This window comes from Scardinius erythrophthalmus (assembly GCF_964197995.2).
Source record: "Scardinius erythrophthalmus genome assembly, chromosome: 17".
In the NCBI taxonomy this organism is placed as follows: domain Eukaryota; kingdom Metazoa; phylum Chordata; class Actinopteri; order Cypriniformes; family Leuciscidae; genus Scardinius; species Scardinius erythrophthalmus.
Genome location: NC_138237.1, coordinates 26,739,814 through 26,755,096, shown reverse-complemented (window position 1 = coordinate 26,755,096; position 15,283 = coordinate 26,739,814). Strand labels below are relative to the sequence as shown.

At 39.7% G+C, this 15,283-nt stretch overlaps 1 protein-coding gene across 3 annotated transcripts in view; it reads left to right on the top strand.

The window, feature by feature from the left end:
• The first annotated feature begins 237 nt into the window (after window positions 1-237).
• ebf1b (EBF transcription factor 1b) overlaps window positions 238-15,283 on the top strand; it is a 142,749-nt gene continuing 127,703 nt past the window's right edge. The window contains exons 1-5 of one of the 3 annotated variants that reach the window (XM_081391509.1): window positions 238-624; window positions 1,145-1,301; window positions 2,077-2,140; window positions 3,432-3,487; window positions 15,056-15,129. In XM_081391509.1, the coding sequence (XP_081247635.1) occupies window positions 491-624; window positions 1,145-1,301; window positions 2,077-2,140; window positions 3,432-3,487; window positions 15,056-15,129 (485 nt within the window). In that variant the 5' untranslated portion in view covers window positions 238-490. The remainder of the gene's footprint in view (window positions 625-1,144; window positions 1,302-2,076; window positions 2,141-3,431; window positions 3,488-15,055; window positions 15,130-15,283) is intronic. The other 2 variants (XM_081391508.1, XM_081391510.1) reach the window with 2 other exon arrangements.

Here is a 15,283-nt window from a genome sequence, read left to right as displayed (position 1 = left end):
TCCCTCTCATATAGTCAAAGGAAGGATTGATTCCTTTGGGAAGAGACACAAATCACTTCAATTTGATCAGGAGGGCTAAGGATACAGCCTGCTCTTGATTTACCCACTTTTTTGTTGTTGTTGGTGTTGTTTCCTGACAAAAGAAAAATCCGAAAAAGAAGACAAGATCTAGGAGGAAAGTTGTTAGGTCATGATGACACTTGATATGAGATCTGCTTGATCGCACCAGCTGCTCGCAGGAAACGAAATTATCATCATCACAGAAAAGGCTTCTTTGCTTTTTGTCTCCACTTTGCGTCTTGGTGACACCGGGATCTGTCCTGGTTTCCAAACTCTCTCTCTCTCTCTCTCTCTCTCTCTCTCTCTCTCTCTCTCTCTCTCTCGCTCGCGCGCTCACTCTCTCTCTCTCTCTCTCTCTCTCTCTTACGCACGAGAGGTGGGCACCTGAGAACACTACCAACGGGAAGACAGTGTTAGAGATCCCGGTTTCATGTTTGGGATTCAGGAGAGCATCCAAAGGAGTGGGAGTATTTTGAAAGAGGAGCCCATCGGAGCCGGCATGAACGCAGTCCGAACATGGATGCAAGGCGCCGGGGTGCTGGATGCGAACACGGCCGCGCAGAGGTAAGAGACCCCCGGGGCTGCGCCTGCACCTCCCGCGGAGCGAGCGTGGACTGATCGGGCTGCTGCTGCTGCTGCTGCTGCTGGCGCTTGTTTTGGGGGAACCCGATCCGGATTGTGGAGGATTAAGCCTTTCATTCGCTTTGCTTTGTCGTTTAGTGAGCTTTGATGAGTTCCTTTGGATGCAAAGTTTGGGTACTTTGCCAAAGCTCACCTCTTTTTGCATGCAGTCACATCTGGAGGTCTTAAGACCACTGGATGAAACTTGATGGAGAAAAGAATAACAATAGCAATAATAATTAATAAATAGCCTAAAATTATTAATAATAATAATAACAATAATAATAACAAAGATTTAGCTTTCACGCGTATTATTGTATAGGTATTTTTAAACTCACAAAAACTCAATCATTGGATTAAAAATTAAGCACCCATTTTATTTCAATGACACATCCACTCTGATATCTAAAGGATGTTTTTTTTTTTTTTTTAACTCGGGCCTTTCTGCGTGTCTTCCCCGCAGTGGAGTGGGACTGGCCCGGGCGCACTTCGAGAAACAACCGCCATCAAACCTCCGCAAATCCAACTTCTTCCACTTCGTGTTAGCCCTTTATGACCGACAAGGACAGCCGGTGGAAATTGAGAGAACCTCTTTTGTCGGATTTGTGGAAAAAGAGAAGGTGAGTTTCTAAAAACTGATTTTCAGCACCACGCTGTCAGCGGAGCACTAAATACGATCCTTTATATAGTTCATTTTGAAGGCGCAAGAGATTTATATTGTAGGAAAGTAAACAGCAAACTCATAGTAAAATGTATAGTAAGTGTAAAGTATAGTAAAAGAATTAATGCAGCCTGTTAAATAATATTTGCGATAAACAGGCCTAGCTATAATCAAACAAATATTGCGATATTAACAGGATTAAAAACATTTTAGCAGCTAAACCGGATAATTATTTAAATTGTATAGTTGTTTATTATAATCAATGCTAATAATTATGTATATATTTTAATTTAAGGTGAATGGGTAAATGCGCAAGTAAAATTAAGTCTCTTCGCAGTTTGCATGTCTTCTGTAACCTGTATATTTTTTTTTACAGCTTAAAATAATTGTGAAATCCTTTTAGCAGAACTAAATTGACATATAAAAATGTATCGTATATGAATATACACGCACGTGCATAATAAAATATTGTATAATGTAATAGCCTATCAGTAAAACTTATATACTTATAAACTATAATAGGCTACTTTATAATATAACATAGCAGACTTCAGCTATGAATAAATTAATTTGACCTTATGCATTAAATAAAATGTATTTATGAGATAATTCAGTTTTCAGTAATATAGGCTATTTAAAATGGATTTTGTATGTTTATAAGCGCAGTAACATTCCTCCCATTACTATGTAGTGTATTATTTTGAGACCTGTTGTAATATTATTTTCATACCCAGGAGACTACAGGAGAAAAGACAAACAATGGCATACATTACAGACTGCAACTTCTCTACAGCAACGGTAAGACACGCTCACATTCGCGCACGAGGCTCGAGTTTGCGCACACTCATTGATCGTGATCTGCGACTCATTGCACTAAAATAGCAGCAGTAGCAGGTGCTGTCATTAGAGATCTCAATTTGACGAAGATTGGCAGTGATTTAAATCAATGATTCACCCGATCAAGCCCGTTCCTGTCTGAACAATTAAACGCAATCCTTAACATGAACTAATTCTCAGTTACTTTCTTCAAATCAAAGCATGACTTTCCCCAATGCATCCGATTTATTTGAAAGCATTAATAATTCATTCCAGGTTTAAATCAATTAAAAACCTATTTCCGACCACACGATATTTGTTAATGTGCTTTTCTTCGAGTGAGTGTGAATTGATCATGTTCATTAGTGTGTAATCTGACAGCCTGTCTATCATTTGTCATCTGGTCAGTTTCTAAATAAACCAGCTGTTAGTTCTGCCACCTCTCAAGCAAATTGCTTTTTAAAAATTTTGTATCATTTTTGCTTCATTACAATCACTTCTGTCATTTTTGAGTTTGGATTTTTTTTTTTAAACCAAAGTGTTTGAAAAGCAATGAACTCGTGTCAAGCTGTGACTTTAACACAGTTAAGAATTAAACTTACAGTGTATTAATTTAAAAAAAAATTTTTTTTTGAATCGTGCATTATTTGTTTTCAGAAAAACTTATTTAACCATTTAAATTAGTTGGCCTATATAGTATCATAATGTAATTAACATTTTTTTTATGAAACAAAATATTAATTAACACGTAGCGTAAGGCTAATTATGCTTAATTTTCCCATCACAAAAGGACTTCTATATAAAAAAGTTACTTTTTATAGTAATTGAAAATAATTTCTTTTAAAAACATGGCACTAAAACGTTATGTGTTGATAATTTATGCCAATATTAGAATACAATGAAGCTACTAAAATGTGCTTGTGTTATTTCAAGAATGCATTATATGTGGTGTAATTACAGTGTAATATGGCATCTATTACATTGTAATAGCGATTTATAGATAATGAGGTTACACTTTATTTTAAGGTGTCATTGTTACAGTGTAATTATATAAGAACTGAGTTTTACGTACTTACTATAGGGTTAGGGTTTGGTTGAGGGTTAGTTGCATGTTATTATGCATAATTTACTGTTAATACTATGGTAAGTACATGTAACATTATGTAACAAGCACACTGTAAAATAAAGTGTTACCGATTATGATTGTGAATGTGTGTTTTTTGGAAAATGTAATGAAAAGCACATGCTGATGTCACGTTTCTGTGTGTTCCAGGCATCAGAACAGAGCAGGATTTTTATGTAAGACTAATTGACTCCATGACTAAACAGGTAAGGGTTCATCTCGTCCCGTACAGCACCATCTGCGCATGTCACCAGAGGCTAATTCATACATGTTGGGGCATCAGGACATGCTAAAGGTCGAACTGTTTGCGCCCCGCACAGATGAATCTCACAGAGTAGTGTACGTGCATGCGCATCTCCCAGGGGCAGTGTCACATTTTTACATGCCCATAGTGAGAACAGCATCATGTGGCCTCTTTTGGACTTTTTTTTTCGGTTTGTTTAGTGTTTAACTGTCAGCGTTAGTGTGTATTTTTAGGGGAGCCTTGTTTGCTTTGGATTTTTCTTGTCAGTTTGCATCCCCCTTGTTTTCCCTTTTCAACCCCCCATGCAAAAAGTACACTAACAAGTACACTATGAATGTTTTTTATTTTATTTTAATGTAAAAAAAAAAATATATTGGTTAAACATACATTAAGGGAACATTCCTTCCAAACATTATGGGAACGTCACTTCTGAATGTTCTCTAAACATTCTGAAACAAGTCGTAGACAACATCCAACTAAAACGTTTCCGGAAAAAAAGACAATGTATAAATCATATTTTTATGCTAGCGTTTTGAGATAACTTTGAAAAAACGTTCTGTTAAAGGGATAGTTCACCATTTACTCACCCTCATCATTGTAAAAAAGAAGTTGCTGACTTAAGTGAGGTACAATCAACTTGGATGTTTAAGTCATTTCGACTTAAATTACTTTAAACTGACTTAAAAAAATTAGTTGAATCTTGTAAAACTTCTTGAAAAAGGTTATTTAACTTATTTCGATGAGTTAAAGCAATGTAAAAACATATGTTTTTTTTTTACTGTGATGTTGTTCCAAACCCGTATGATTTTTTTTCTTCTTCTGTTGAACACAAAATAAGATATTTTGAAGAATGTTGGTAACCGGACTTTTGACGGCACCCATTGACTTCCATAGTAGGAAAAAAAATACTATGGAAGTCAATGGGGTCCATCAACTGTCCGGTACCAACATTCTTCAAAATATTTTCTTTTAAATTCAACATTAGAAAGAAACACATACAGGTTTGGAGCAATATAAGGGCGAGTTAATGATGACATAATTTTCATTTTTTGGGTGAACTATCCCTTTAACATTACTGTAATAATGTTGGTTCATAACTTTGAGAGAACCTTGCTAGAACGCAAGCCAAATTTCTGAGAACGTTCCCTGTTATCTGGGTACATATCCATTTCTCATAGCCTTTTTCGTGTACATGTTTGTGTTGCCCGTTGGTGTGTTTCAGATGTCATGCTCGGCTGCCTCCTTCTGAACTCTGGGTTGTTTCGTTTCTAGTATGCGCAACATGGCAGATCTACATTATTAGTGTTGCCTGTTTCCTGTTTCCTGTTTGATTCTATCTGTCACCGAAGACATGTGTGGCCCCGAGCTAGTGTCTGGATGGTTTACGAATAAGAGAACCAAAATGCGGACCCTGGATCAGCCGTAATTAGCGTGTCATGGGAATTAGCGATTAGCTTTAGTCAAAGAGCGTCTATTAAACATCCCCCTGTTTATTAGCCGCCTGCTGCAAGCTGAGAAAGGCTCCACGCTAGGCTCTTTACACTTCGCTAGCGGCCGCTAACTTACCTGCGGGCGGCAGCTCTCTCTCCCTCCCGCCTGACTTGCGTTGTGGGGAACATCAAAGCGCATTAAACCCCAGTAGCTGCTACTTTGACAGCACTAGTCTGGCAGTAGGAAGAAGAGCTGTTGTTTCTTAACTATCTGCTTTGCTGCACTTCGTGGGAGGACATGGCACTTTTGAGCGAAGTGTCGCTAGAGCGCTGTTTATCAGTGTCAAGTTAAAAAATAATCACCCAGACGCCTCGGCTTCCCCCTCACACATCTTTTGTAGTTGTTTGCCGGCAGTTTTCATGTCAGTCTTCTCGGAATATATTTAGCACTTGTATTCATTATTTTTTGTGTGCAGGTGTAATAGAAGTCACAAGGAATGAGATTGCTATCCCCTTTTGCTGCTGTATTGTGTGCGAGAAACTTTCAGATGTGAAGACAACCTATGGTTAAATCGCTCACTAAAGGGATCCGCTTAGAACTACACTTAAAGATTGGGGAACATGTGTATCGGCAGTCGGAGGATATCAAATCTCATTCTCCGCCGCAGACGCGCAGCAATAAGACAGCTAGTTACCTCGTAACAGCTCAAAAATCACCGTTGCGAGTGATATATTTACAGTGCGCACAGTTCGGTCGGCATGTGTCTTTGATTTCCTCAGGTGAATGAGAGCGAGAGCGAGAGAGAGAGGGATCAGATGTGGTTTCGCTCAGGGGCAGTCAGACCTGTTGAGATGGTGAAATGAGACCTGGATACTGGCTGACCACAGGACGGCTACAGGTGTCTCGGCCCATGTTGTGGCTCGGACTTAAAACAAGCTTTCAGTTTGAAGAGCGTGCACTCTTGAGAAGGCAGTGCAGATGATACTATGCCTATTACTGCCTGTTATTGGGTTACAGACGAACTGAGTAATTTTTTGTGATGCTCTATATCCCCATCAGCGAGTTATTAGGTTGTGGTGTGAGTTAAGGTGCGGTTGCATTAGGGACATTTCTGTGTAATTTTGCAGGCAAAAAATGTCCATTTTCAATAGTGTAGTGATGCATGAAGCACAGCTCACACAGAAGTCACTGTCAAACCAATCAGTTTTCTGTTGGATGAATCCGCATGAGCAACTTGAACCTGTTGGGGAAATTACTGCCTGCGGAAATGTGACTGCAGCTTGATTCCAATTTGTTAGCGAGACTATTACTTTCTAAGTGACTGTGGGAACAAATGCTAATCACAGGGGCTGCTAAAGTGTTGTGCAACGCTAGCACGGCTAAAACACTTACAGGCGACCACTCTGTTTATGTTACGGTGGCAAAAACAGCTAAAACAGCTTTAGCTTGGACTGTAATTAGTGTCCAGATTTGCTGTTAGTGCTCTCAGAGCGGTTGCAAAGCTTATTATTCTGTGGCGAGACTGATTTACTGTTGCAACTGCTCAAGATGCTTGTTATTTTGGTAGTTACTGTCACAGTCAAATTATTAGATTCAGCAGATATGGTAAACATCTCAGAGTTATAGATTTCAGACTATAGTGCTAATTTACTACATTTGTTGTTGTAACAGTGGCCTAGCGGTTAGCATACGTGCTCTGACACTCACATGTTGAGCATTTCTGTTTTTTTGCAGGTTTTTTTTTCATGACACAGATGCCGCTGATAGAGTTTAACTTATATTTTTCCTGGAACAGTTGAGTTTAGGAAGTTAAGGGAAGAATACGCAACAGATTTTAGCATGCTAATTTAAAAAACAATAACATGCGTTACACTGCAGGAACTTTCCCTCCAAACCAGTTAAGCGCAAACCCAGATTCCGCAGCTTTCATTCACCTCAGTTCAGACTTCATGAGAGTTCAGAAACATCATGAATGTTTCAGATCGTGACAAACAGTATTGGTTTCTATCAGGATGTGTTACCAACACTACACTGAGGTTAATTTGTCAGCTTAAATGTTTTAGTTTCGGGTAGTTGCACTTTATCTGGTTTTTGGGGGGAAAATCACTGTTATACTGGGTTTGTAACTCATAATGGGATGCAAAAGTGAGAATCAGGGATGTGTGGGGCTCTTAGGTGTGTTTGACAGTTAAATCTGTGATCAGCAGCTTCAGCACCAACACATCGTGCTGAGACATCATAGCGCAGAGACAGCAGACCTCCCACGTTCCTCCCTCATCTATCGTTTTTTTCCTTTTCCTCTCTCATTACCTCCTGGGTTGTTTGTGTTTTTAATCTGCTGTAAGAGATGTTAGCTGTTTTGCTTGAGCTAAACTTAGCCACTGAATTAGACCACGCCCCCTTTTCAAAACCGTGCCCTTCAAAGGCATGTTAGCAGACATTGGGATTGGCTTGACAATACCATTAACTGATGATTACTTTTCATGTACACTCTTAGAAAAAGAAATGTTCCATTGTTGAACCTTTATTTTTTAAGAGCGTAGCTTCTTGCTTGTTCAATCCTCACTCTGTTTTTATAACTCTTTTAACCCGTCTACTCTCCAACTCTCTTCTTTCCGGCCTTGTTTTATTCCCTCGTCTCCTGCTCAAACTCTTGCACTGTCTAGAAGTCTCTCAGATGTCTGTTAGCTGTCTCTAGAAACCCTTCGTCTATTATCCTGTCTGTCTGCCTGCCCAACACTTGCTCTCTCTCTTCCTCTTCTCTTGTTTCTCAGGCTTTATGTCTGAACAGCTGATCAGGGGTGGGGTGGGATACTTATTCGTGAATGCGAACGCTTCTGTGTGTGTGGGAGAACAAAGAATGAAATCACTGCCAAGACAGCACCTCTTTAAAGGTAGCGCAGTGGCCTGGGAAAAAAAGGCAGCCGTGTTCTTAATGGCATGCTAACAGATGATGCCAACTGTGTAGGAAGTAGGTTTCCATGTATTTATAGCGTCTTGTTTACTTGCCTTCGATTTCAGGCGTCACATCAAAGCTGTTGAGGAAAACGCTGGATGAAATATGAAAAGTGTGCTTGGCAAGATGAAATATGTATTACAAGGCATATGAACGTTGAATGCTTATTAATGTGCCCTTCTCGCACTTTGGCAAGCAGTTAAAAACGCCCTAAATATCACGCTTGTAACATTAACATAGGGTAATTTTTAACACGCCACCTTTGCACATTCGGCGTTCCTTCCTAAATCAAAAAGAAACTATTTCCTGTGTTTATCACAGCACTTCCTGTACTTTGATCTCAATAAAAGCAGCCAATGCGTTTAAAGTTATCAAGATGGCACACTTTAAGAGTGTACAAAGACTAATTAATCTTTATATGAGTCATTTCCATTTGTATGACTAGAGGAATTTGTGACACTACAGGCAAAGCCATTGTTTTTGCATGCACTGGTCTATTTTAAGATTTTAGAGTATTTTGCTTCCTTAACATGTCTTCATTAAGACTAGTGTAACGAAAAATACACATTTAAGTATTACACTTTATCGATTTGCATCTGTAGATTTCAGTTACACTACATATTTTTGAAGGCTGTTTCCTCAAAATTAGTTTTTTTCTCCTGCACTAAGTCTGAAATCTCCACTTAAAGGAGCTATATGTAATTTTTTTGACACCATAATATGCATGCTTGTTTCTCTGAAAAACGCTTCCACAGCCAGTTATTCTACTTTGAAATTAAGTGCGTTCCTTGTTAGAATGTCTGTTTTTGTTTCGGTCTCTGTGATCCCGCCCGCTGCCAATTTACCCAATAGTATTTCGACACCCCGGGTAGCCATTTGGCGGAAAACACAGTGTATTGCAGCCATGTAAGCCAGCAAACAAACTAGGTCAGTGATCGCTGATTCTGCCTGACCTAAAAAGCCTCAGCATCTATCTAAAAAGCTCTATGATCAGTGGCATATTAAAATGCAGATAAATCCACTCATCAACTTACAGTGTAAGACTTGTCACTTTCCACTGTCCTTTGTGCTCATTCCTGTTGCGTGTCCTCAATCTGGCAACCCGCGTGTGCGTCGAGTCTGAGGAGAAGGGGGCGGGAGAAACAATTTGGACCGCAGTACCCATTTCAATCACTAGCTGTCATTCTTACAGACTGCACCTTTAAGTCAAAAAGAATTCTGAACCTGACTATATCAATGCTCAGATTTCTGTTCTGATAATGTATGCAAATCAGTGCACATTTAATTAGATAATGGACCATTTGCACATTTAAACAGAACATTTGAGAAAACATGTAATACAAAACAGTTCTGTTATGACAACTCTCGGATTGTTTGACATGGTAATGGATATGACAGTGTTGATATATTTGGTCTTGGCGGAATAAATCTGCTGCGCTGTTATTGCTGGTGCTGTTGGTTATTGCAGCAGCTGCAGAGTAAGTACAGGACTTGCTGCCAATAAATAGACAACACACCGTTGTGAGCAAGTAAGACATGCTGCTGCTGCATATATGAATTACCCAAAGCAGATCTAGACAGGTGGAGCTGGGGAGGGTGGAGGGTAATGCAATGCAACTGCTACAGCAAATGCTGACCAAGTATTTGAAGGTTGAGCAGCGAGCTCATTGGCTACTGATACATCAGCTGCGCCCTATAGAGAAAGATGTGATTGCAAGCGTGATTGTGATTGAAAAAAAAAGAAGCTTTTTTTGAAGCCAACATGAATGGCTATTTTAATTCCCTAATATGAAAAAAAAACAGGACATTACATGAGAAAGAACGTGATTTAATTAATCAGAAACTGATAAAAAAAATCGAATGAAATTGTAAAAAGTAGGAATACGCATTAAGAAAGGAAAATGGGTCAATTGAGTACATGTTGACTTTAATGGCTGGATATAACCCAAATTATATTTTATATCATATCATGAATATCACATTATGCTATTAAGGCACTACGGCAAGTGGAAGAATACTGCTGTTCCTGAGCACACCTCAGCCGGACTGGGCTAAGATAGATTTGGTGTTTATAGTTAGAAATTTGAAGCAGGTCTTTGGACTATTGCAGACAGTGATGCATGCTGTGTACTTCTAGAAGACCTTGGCCCCCATTCCCTCAAAGTGAAAGAAAACCATCTGAACAAATGCTCCGAGCTTGCCAAATCCAGCACTGGCTGTAACAATATCGCTCTCAGTGCCTTTGTATAATGTAAAGTACATCTGAAAGACATCAAACAATGAGCCAATGTATCGTCTATCTCTGGATATTTCTTCTGTCAAATTACCCTTTTCTTGGTATATAACTTTGCGTCCGTGTTTCCCCCCCCCCGAGTTAAGGTCAATGTGACAAACTTTTTTTGATGCTGGACAGGCTTGCTGAATAACACCTCCGTTACATGGCAGAGAGTAATGACTGTGCGTAACGGGACAGATTTGCTGCCAGTCGGTATGCCTACGAACGAGATCCCAGAATCTTAGCAAGGTGACACGCTTGGCGTAGTCAAACGTGGCACTGTTCGGAATGGCATACCATGTCCAACACAAGGCTTTGCCAGCCTGGCAGTGCTGTGTTTTGTGTTAAGGAGGGGTGAGAGCAAAGCCGAGAAAATTTGAGAGAAAAATGGGGGGCCGTACCAGATGGTGCACCGTGCTCCAGTCTGGCATCCCAACTGCTCTCTCGCACCCACCTCCTCCAGCCTCCTGCCTCCCCCTACCGCCCCTGTGCCACACGCCACTGATGGTTTGGCACATCATATGCTAGCGTAGGTAGTTTGCCAGTGAACGCATAGGCACTTCACATTTTTACCCATGAGTGAGAGAATCAAAAATGAAAGAAAAAGATCCCTGAGTGACTTGAAGAGATTTGCTGTTGGTTCATCTAAACTGTGGATGTCAAGTCACAAATAAAACAAATGAACAAACAAACAAATAAATAAGAACGAACAAAACAACTACGTTTGGAGATTGTGCTGATTTACAGTAGGGCCTATGTTTCGCTAACCTGAAATAAAAGACAGACATCACTGAATGTAGCACAACGTGCAGTTCAGTAAATGAGTCAGATCTTAATTCACTATCTGCTTTAAGACTGGCTCGTTGAGTTTATTAGTTCTTTTTATTTGAGCGAATCGTTAAATTAACAGCCCTGAGCCATTTGCTCTTGTATTGAGGTACTCTGATCGAAACGTATGTTTGTATTTCACGAGGAACCAACTCATTAGAGTCGTTTGCTTGGGGGATCGGAGTTTGTTGCGCTGCATGTTTTTGAATTACTTAAAGGAAAAGGCTCTCAAGAGTTGTGAATCGCATTATACTTGTCGCACCGTATGCTTTGATACAATAACCAGCTCTTTAGACATACTTGTTTGTGAACTGAAATACATGAGTCACGCTGCCTGCATGCTTTACTCACTAAAAACAGTTCGTAAGAGTCATTTGTCAGGTTGTTTGCGTGTTTGTTTACGTTCAAGTGAGCGAGGTAAAATATGATTTATTTTTCTATAGCGCTGGAAATTCAGAAGCTGACGTAACGTTCTCAGCACTCTGGCTAACGTTCCTTCTCTCAAATGAGCAAACGTTCCTCCAATAAATGTTCATTCAAAGTCAAGTGTTCTTTAATAACATTTTCAAAACGTTAACGTTAGCACACACACAAAAAACGCTTGTTACACATTGTTCATGGAATGTCTTTCTGAAACGTTTGAGTTGGATATTTTTCTAACGTTTTTCTAAACATTACACTTAGCTTGTTTCAGAACATTCAGAGAACGTTTTGTTTGCAAAAAGTTTAAATGGAAAATTTCAGTTTTCTCACATAACCAAGATAAAACATTTTTTTTGATAGCTGGATGTTAAACTTCCACAGAACATTCGGAAATAACATGTTCATAACGTAACGATTTGAACCTTTTCAGAACATATTTAGCCTATAGATTACCCAGTAGGGTGCATCAAAAAACACAATTCTTGAATTTTGATATGGCTGGGTGCTAAAAATGTTCCAATATATGTAGAAACAACACATGCAAAATATTTGTCCAGTACATGATGATTTAGGGGTGCCACCGCACATCTGTTTTTGTTGGATAAAGTGCTTAACAGTGCTCAATGGTCACAATGGAGATTTGAGGTAAACAATACTACAGCTCAAGAAAACTGAGATGATCTTTCTGTTTGAGGTGATCTTTCTGTGTTGGGTATGTATTATTACATAATTACTATCATATCTGTAATTGTGTCTTTGTATACTTATTTATTATAAGTCATTTAAGTCATATTTATAGGTATTTGGTGCTCATTACATCTAGCTAACGTTAGCTAGCAACAGTTTGCTAACCAGTCAGCTATCTATGTTAGCTAAGCTATTAAACTTAACATCAACAGTATTCTAGAGTGGACACTGTCATATTCAGAGTATACAGTGGGGAGAACAAGTATTTGATACACTGCCGATTTTGCAGGTTTTCCCACTTACAAAGCATGTAGAGGTCTGTATTTTTTATCATAGGTACATTTTAACTGTGAGAGACGGAATCTAAAACAAAAATTCAGAACCTGTATAAAAGACACCCGTCCACACGCTCAATCAAACAGACTCCAACCTCTCCACAATGGCCAAGACCAGAGAGCTGTGTAAATACATCAGGGATAAAATTGTAGACCTGCACAAGGCTGGGATGGGCTCCAGGACAATAGGCAAGCAGCTTGGTGAGAAGGCAACAACTGTTGGCGCAATTATTAGAAAATGGAAGAAGTTCTAGGTGACGGTCAATCTCCCTCGGTCTGGGGCACCATGCAAGATCTCACCTTGTGGGGCATCAATGATGATGAGGAAGGTGAGGGATCAGCCCAGAACTACACGGCATGACCTGGTCAATGACCTGAAGAGAGCTGGGACCACAGTCTCAAAGAAAACCATTAGAAACACACTACGCCGTCATGGATTAAAATCCTGCAGCGCACGCAAGGTCCTCCTGCTCAAGCCAGCGCATGTCCAGGGCCGTCTGAAGTTTGCCAATGACCATCTGGATGATCCAGAAGAGGAATGGGAGAAGGTCATGTGGTCTGATGAGACAAAAATAGAGCTTTTTGCTCTAAACTCCACTCCACAAGAAGGATGAGTACAACTCCAAAAACACCATCCCAACCGTGAAGCATGGAGGTGGAAACATAATTTTTTGGGGATGCTTTTCTGCAAAGGGGACAGGACACCTGCACCGTATTGAGGGAGAATGGATGGGGCCATGTATCGCAAGATCTTGGCAAACAACCTCCTTCCCTCAGTAAGAGCATTGAAGATGGGTCGTGGCTGGGTCTTCCAGCATGACAACGACCTGAAACACACAGCCAGTAGGAGTGGCTCCGTAAGAAGCATCTCAAGATCCTGGAGTGGCCTAGCCAGTCTCCAGACCTGAACCCAATAGAAAATCTTCTGAGGGAGCTGAAAGTCCGTATTGCCCAGCGACAGCCCCGACATCTGCATGATCTGGAGAAGGTCTGTATGGAGGAGAGGGCCAGAATTCCTGCAGTGTGTGCAAACATGGTCAAGAACTACAGGAAACGTATGATCTCTGTAATTGCAAACAAAGGTTTCTGTACCAAAGTTCTGCTTTTCTGATGTATCAAATACTTATGTCATGCAATAAAATGCAAATTAATTACTTCAAAATCATACAATGTGATTTTCTGGATTTCTGTTTTAGATTCTGTCACTCACAGTTTGTAGAGTCAACTTAAGAGATCAAAATTACAGACTTCTACATGCTTTGTAAGTGGGAAAACCTGAAAAATCTGCAGTGTATCAAATACTTGTTCTCCCCACTGTAGATGTCTCATGTGTATTGAGAGTAGCATTGTAGTTGTTACAGTAAATTAACAGGGTAAGGCCACATGAACATGTCCCATTGACCTCCATTCATTTTGTCTATAGGACAAATGAATGGACAATCTTGAAAGTTGAATTCTGAGAAATGCCCAAGTTGCCCAAAGGGTTCAAACAAACAACTTTTACTTTGATAACCCTATAGAACATGTTACTGTATAAAAGTTCACTGTACTCAACATTTCCAGGTCAACCTTTTGGCAATTAGACTAAAAATTGCACATTTTTCGAAATTTCGCCAAAGTTCATGTGTTAGGTGGCACCCCTAAATCTCAATGGAATCCCTCAAAACTTTGCAAAAGTCATTTTTATGTTAATTGGAACAAAATGCAATGCCAGCCAAATTGATATTTTGAAATTAAAATCTCCCATTCAAATTTGATGCACCCTATTACCCAGCTAACAAAAATATATTCTAAAAACGTTTTGTCCTCGTAATTATTTTCTTGTTAATTATCATGTTTCACACGCACTGTATTACATAAGAAAAATTGGTTGCGAAGACTTTTTTTATTTTTGCCAAATATGTTTTCTCATCGATAGGAATCACTGTCATTGTTTTGATCTCTCCCGCTAGTTAGAATCTGAGCAACCAATCAATTATGTTCCTTATCATCTCCTCCACCTACAACAGGTGTTCTTCGGCTTGTTACCCATCCTTCAAACCGCTCTGAGCTGGTGCTACTGTACATCCCATCCTCTACCACATGTTACCCCACCTCAGCCCCGTGCCCTGTAGAGAGAATAATTACCTGAGCTAGAAGTAAAACAATGAGCCCTTCTTATTGGAGCCTTCATTTCTCACCTTCTGTTTTCCTTTACTTAATGAGCCAAAGTCCTGTGTGGAGCCAGAGCTCTGGACAGCCTGTCCTGAAATAGCCTATTGGAACAGCTTAGACGATTCCCCACGACACATGCTGATATTTATTAAATACGACCAGGCCAACATGCTTTAACGGCAGAATTACGCCTCCTCTCAGTGTGTTTCTCAAGTGAAATTGGCTTCTGTGACTCCATAGTTGAATTTAAGTGTGGATGAGCGGAGGAAATGTTTTTTTGGAATGTTAGATGGTCAGTGTCAACTTCCTGTAACATATCTTTTGAAACAGCTTCATGTGCTTCATTTAATTTTGATTGCCTCGCCCTAAAAGATTCATTCTAGTGTTAAAAAAACCCTGTGTGAGTCCAAACTGACTTTTTTTCCTTCTTTCTGTTCAAAGGCCATCATCTATGAAGGTCAAGATAAGAACCCGGAGATGTGCCGCGTTCTCCTGACTCATGAAATCATGTGCAGGTGAGACTTTTTCCATTACACTTTGTCCTAACCAGGTGCGATGCGCCAACTTTCCAAATAATGTGTCCGTCCATGTTAAAAATGCTGCATGTCACAGTGCAATCGCAGTAAGCTAGAACATATATGATATTTAAAAAACACATTAAAATTGAAT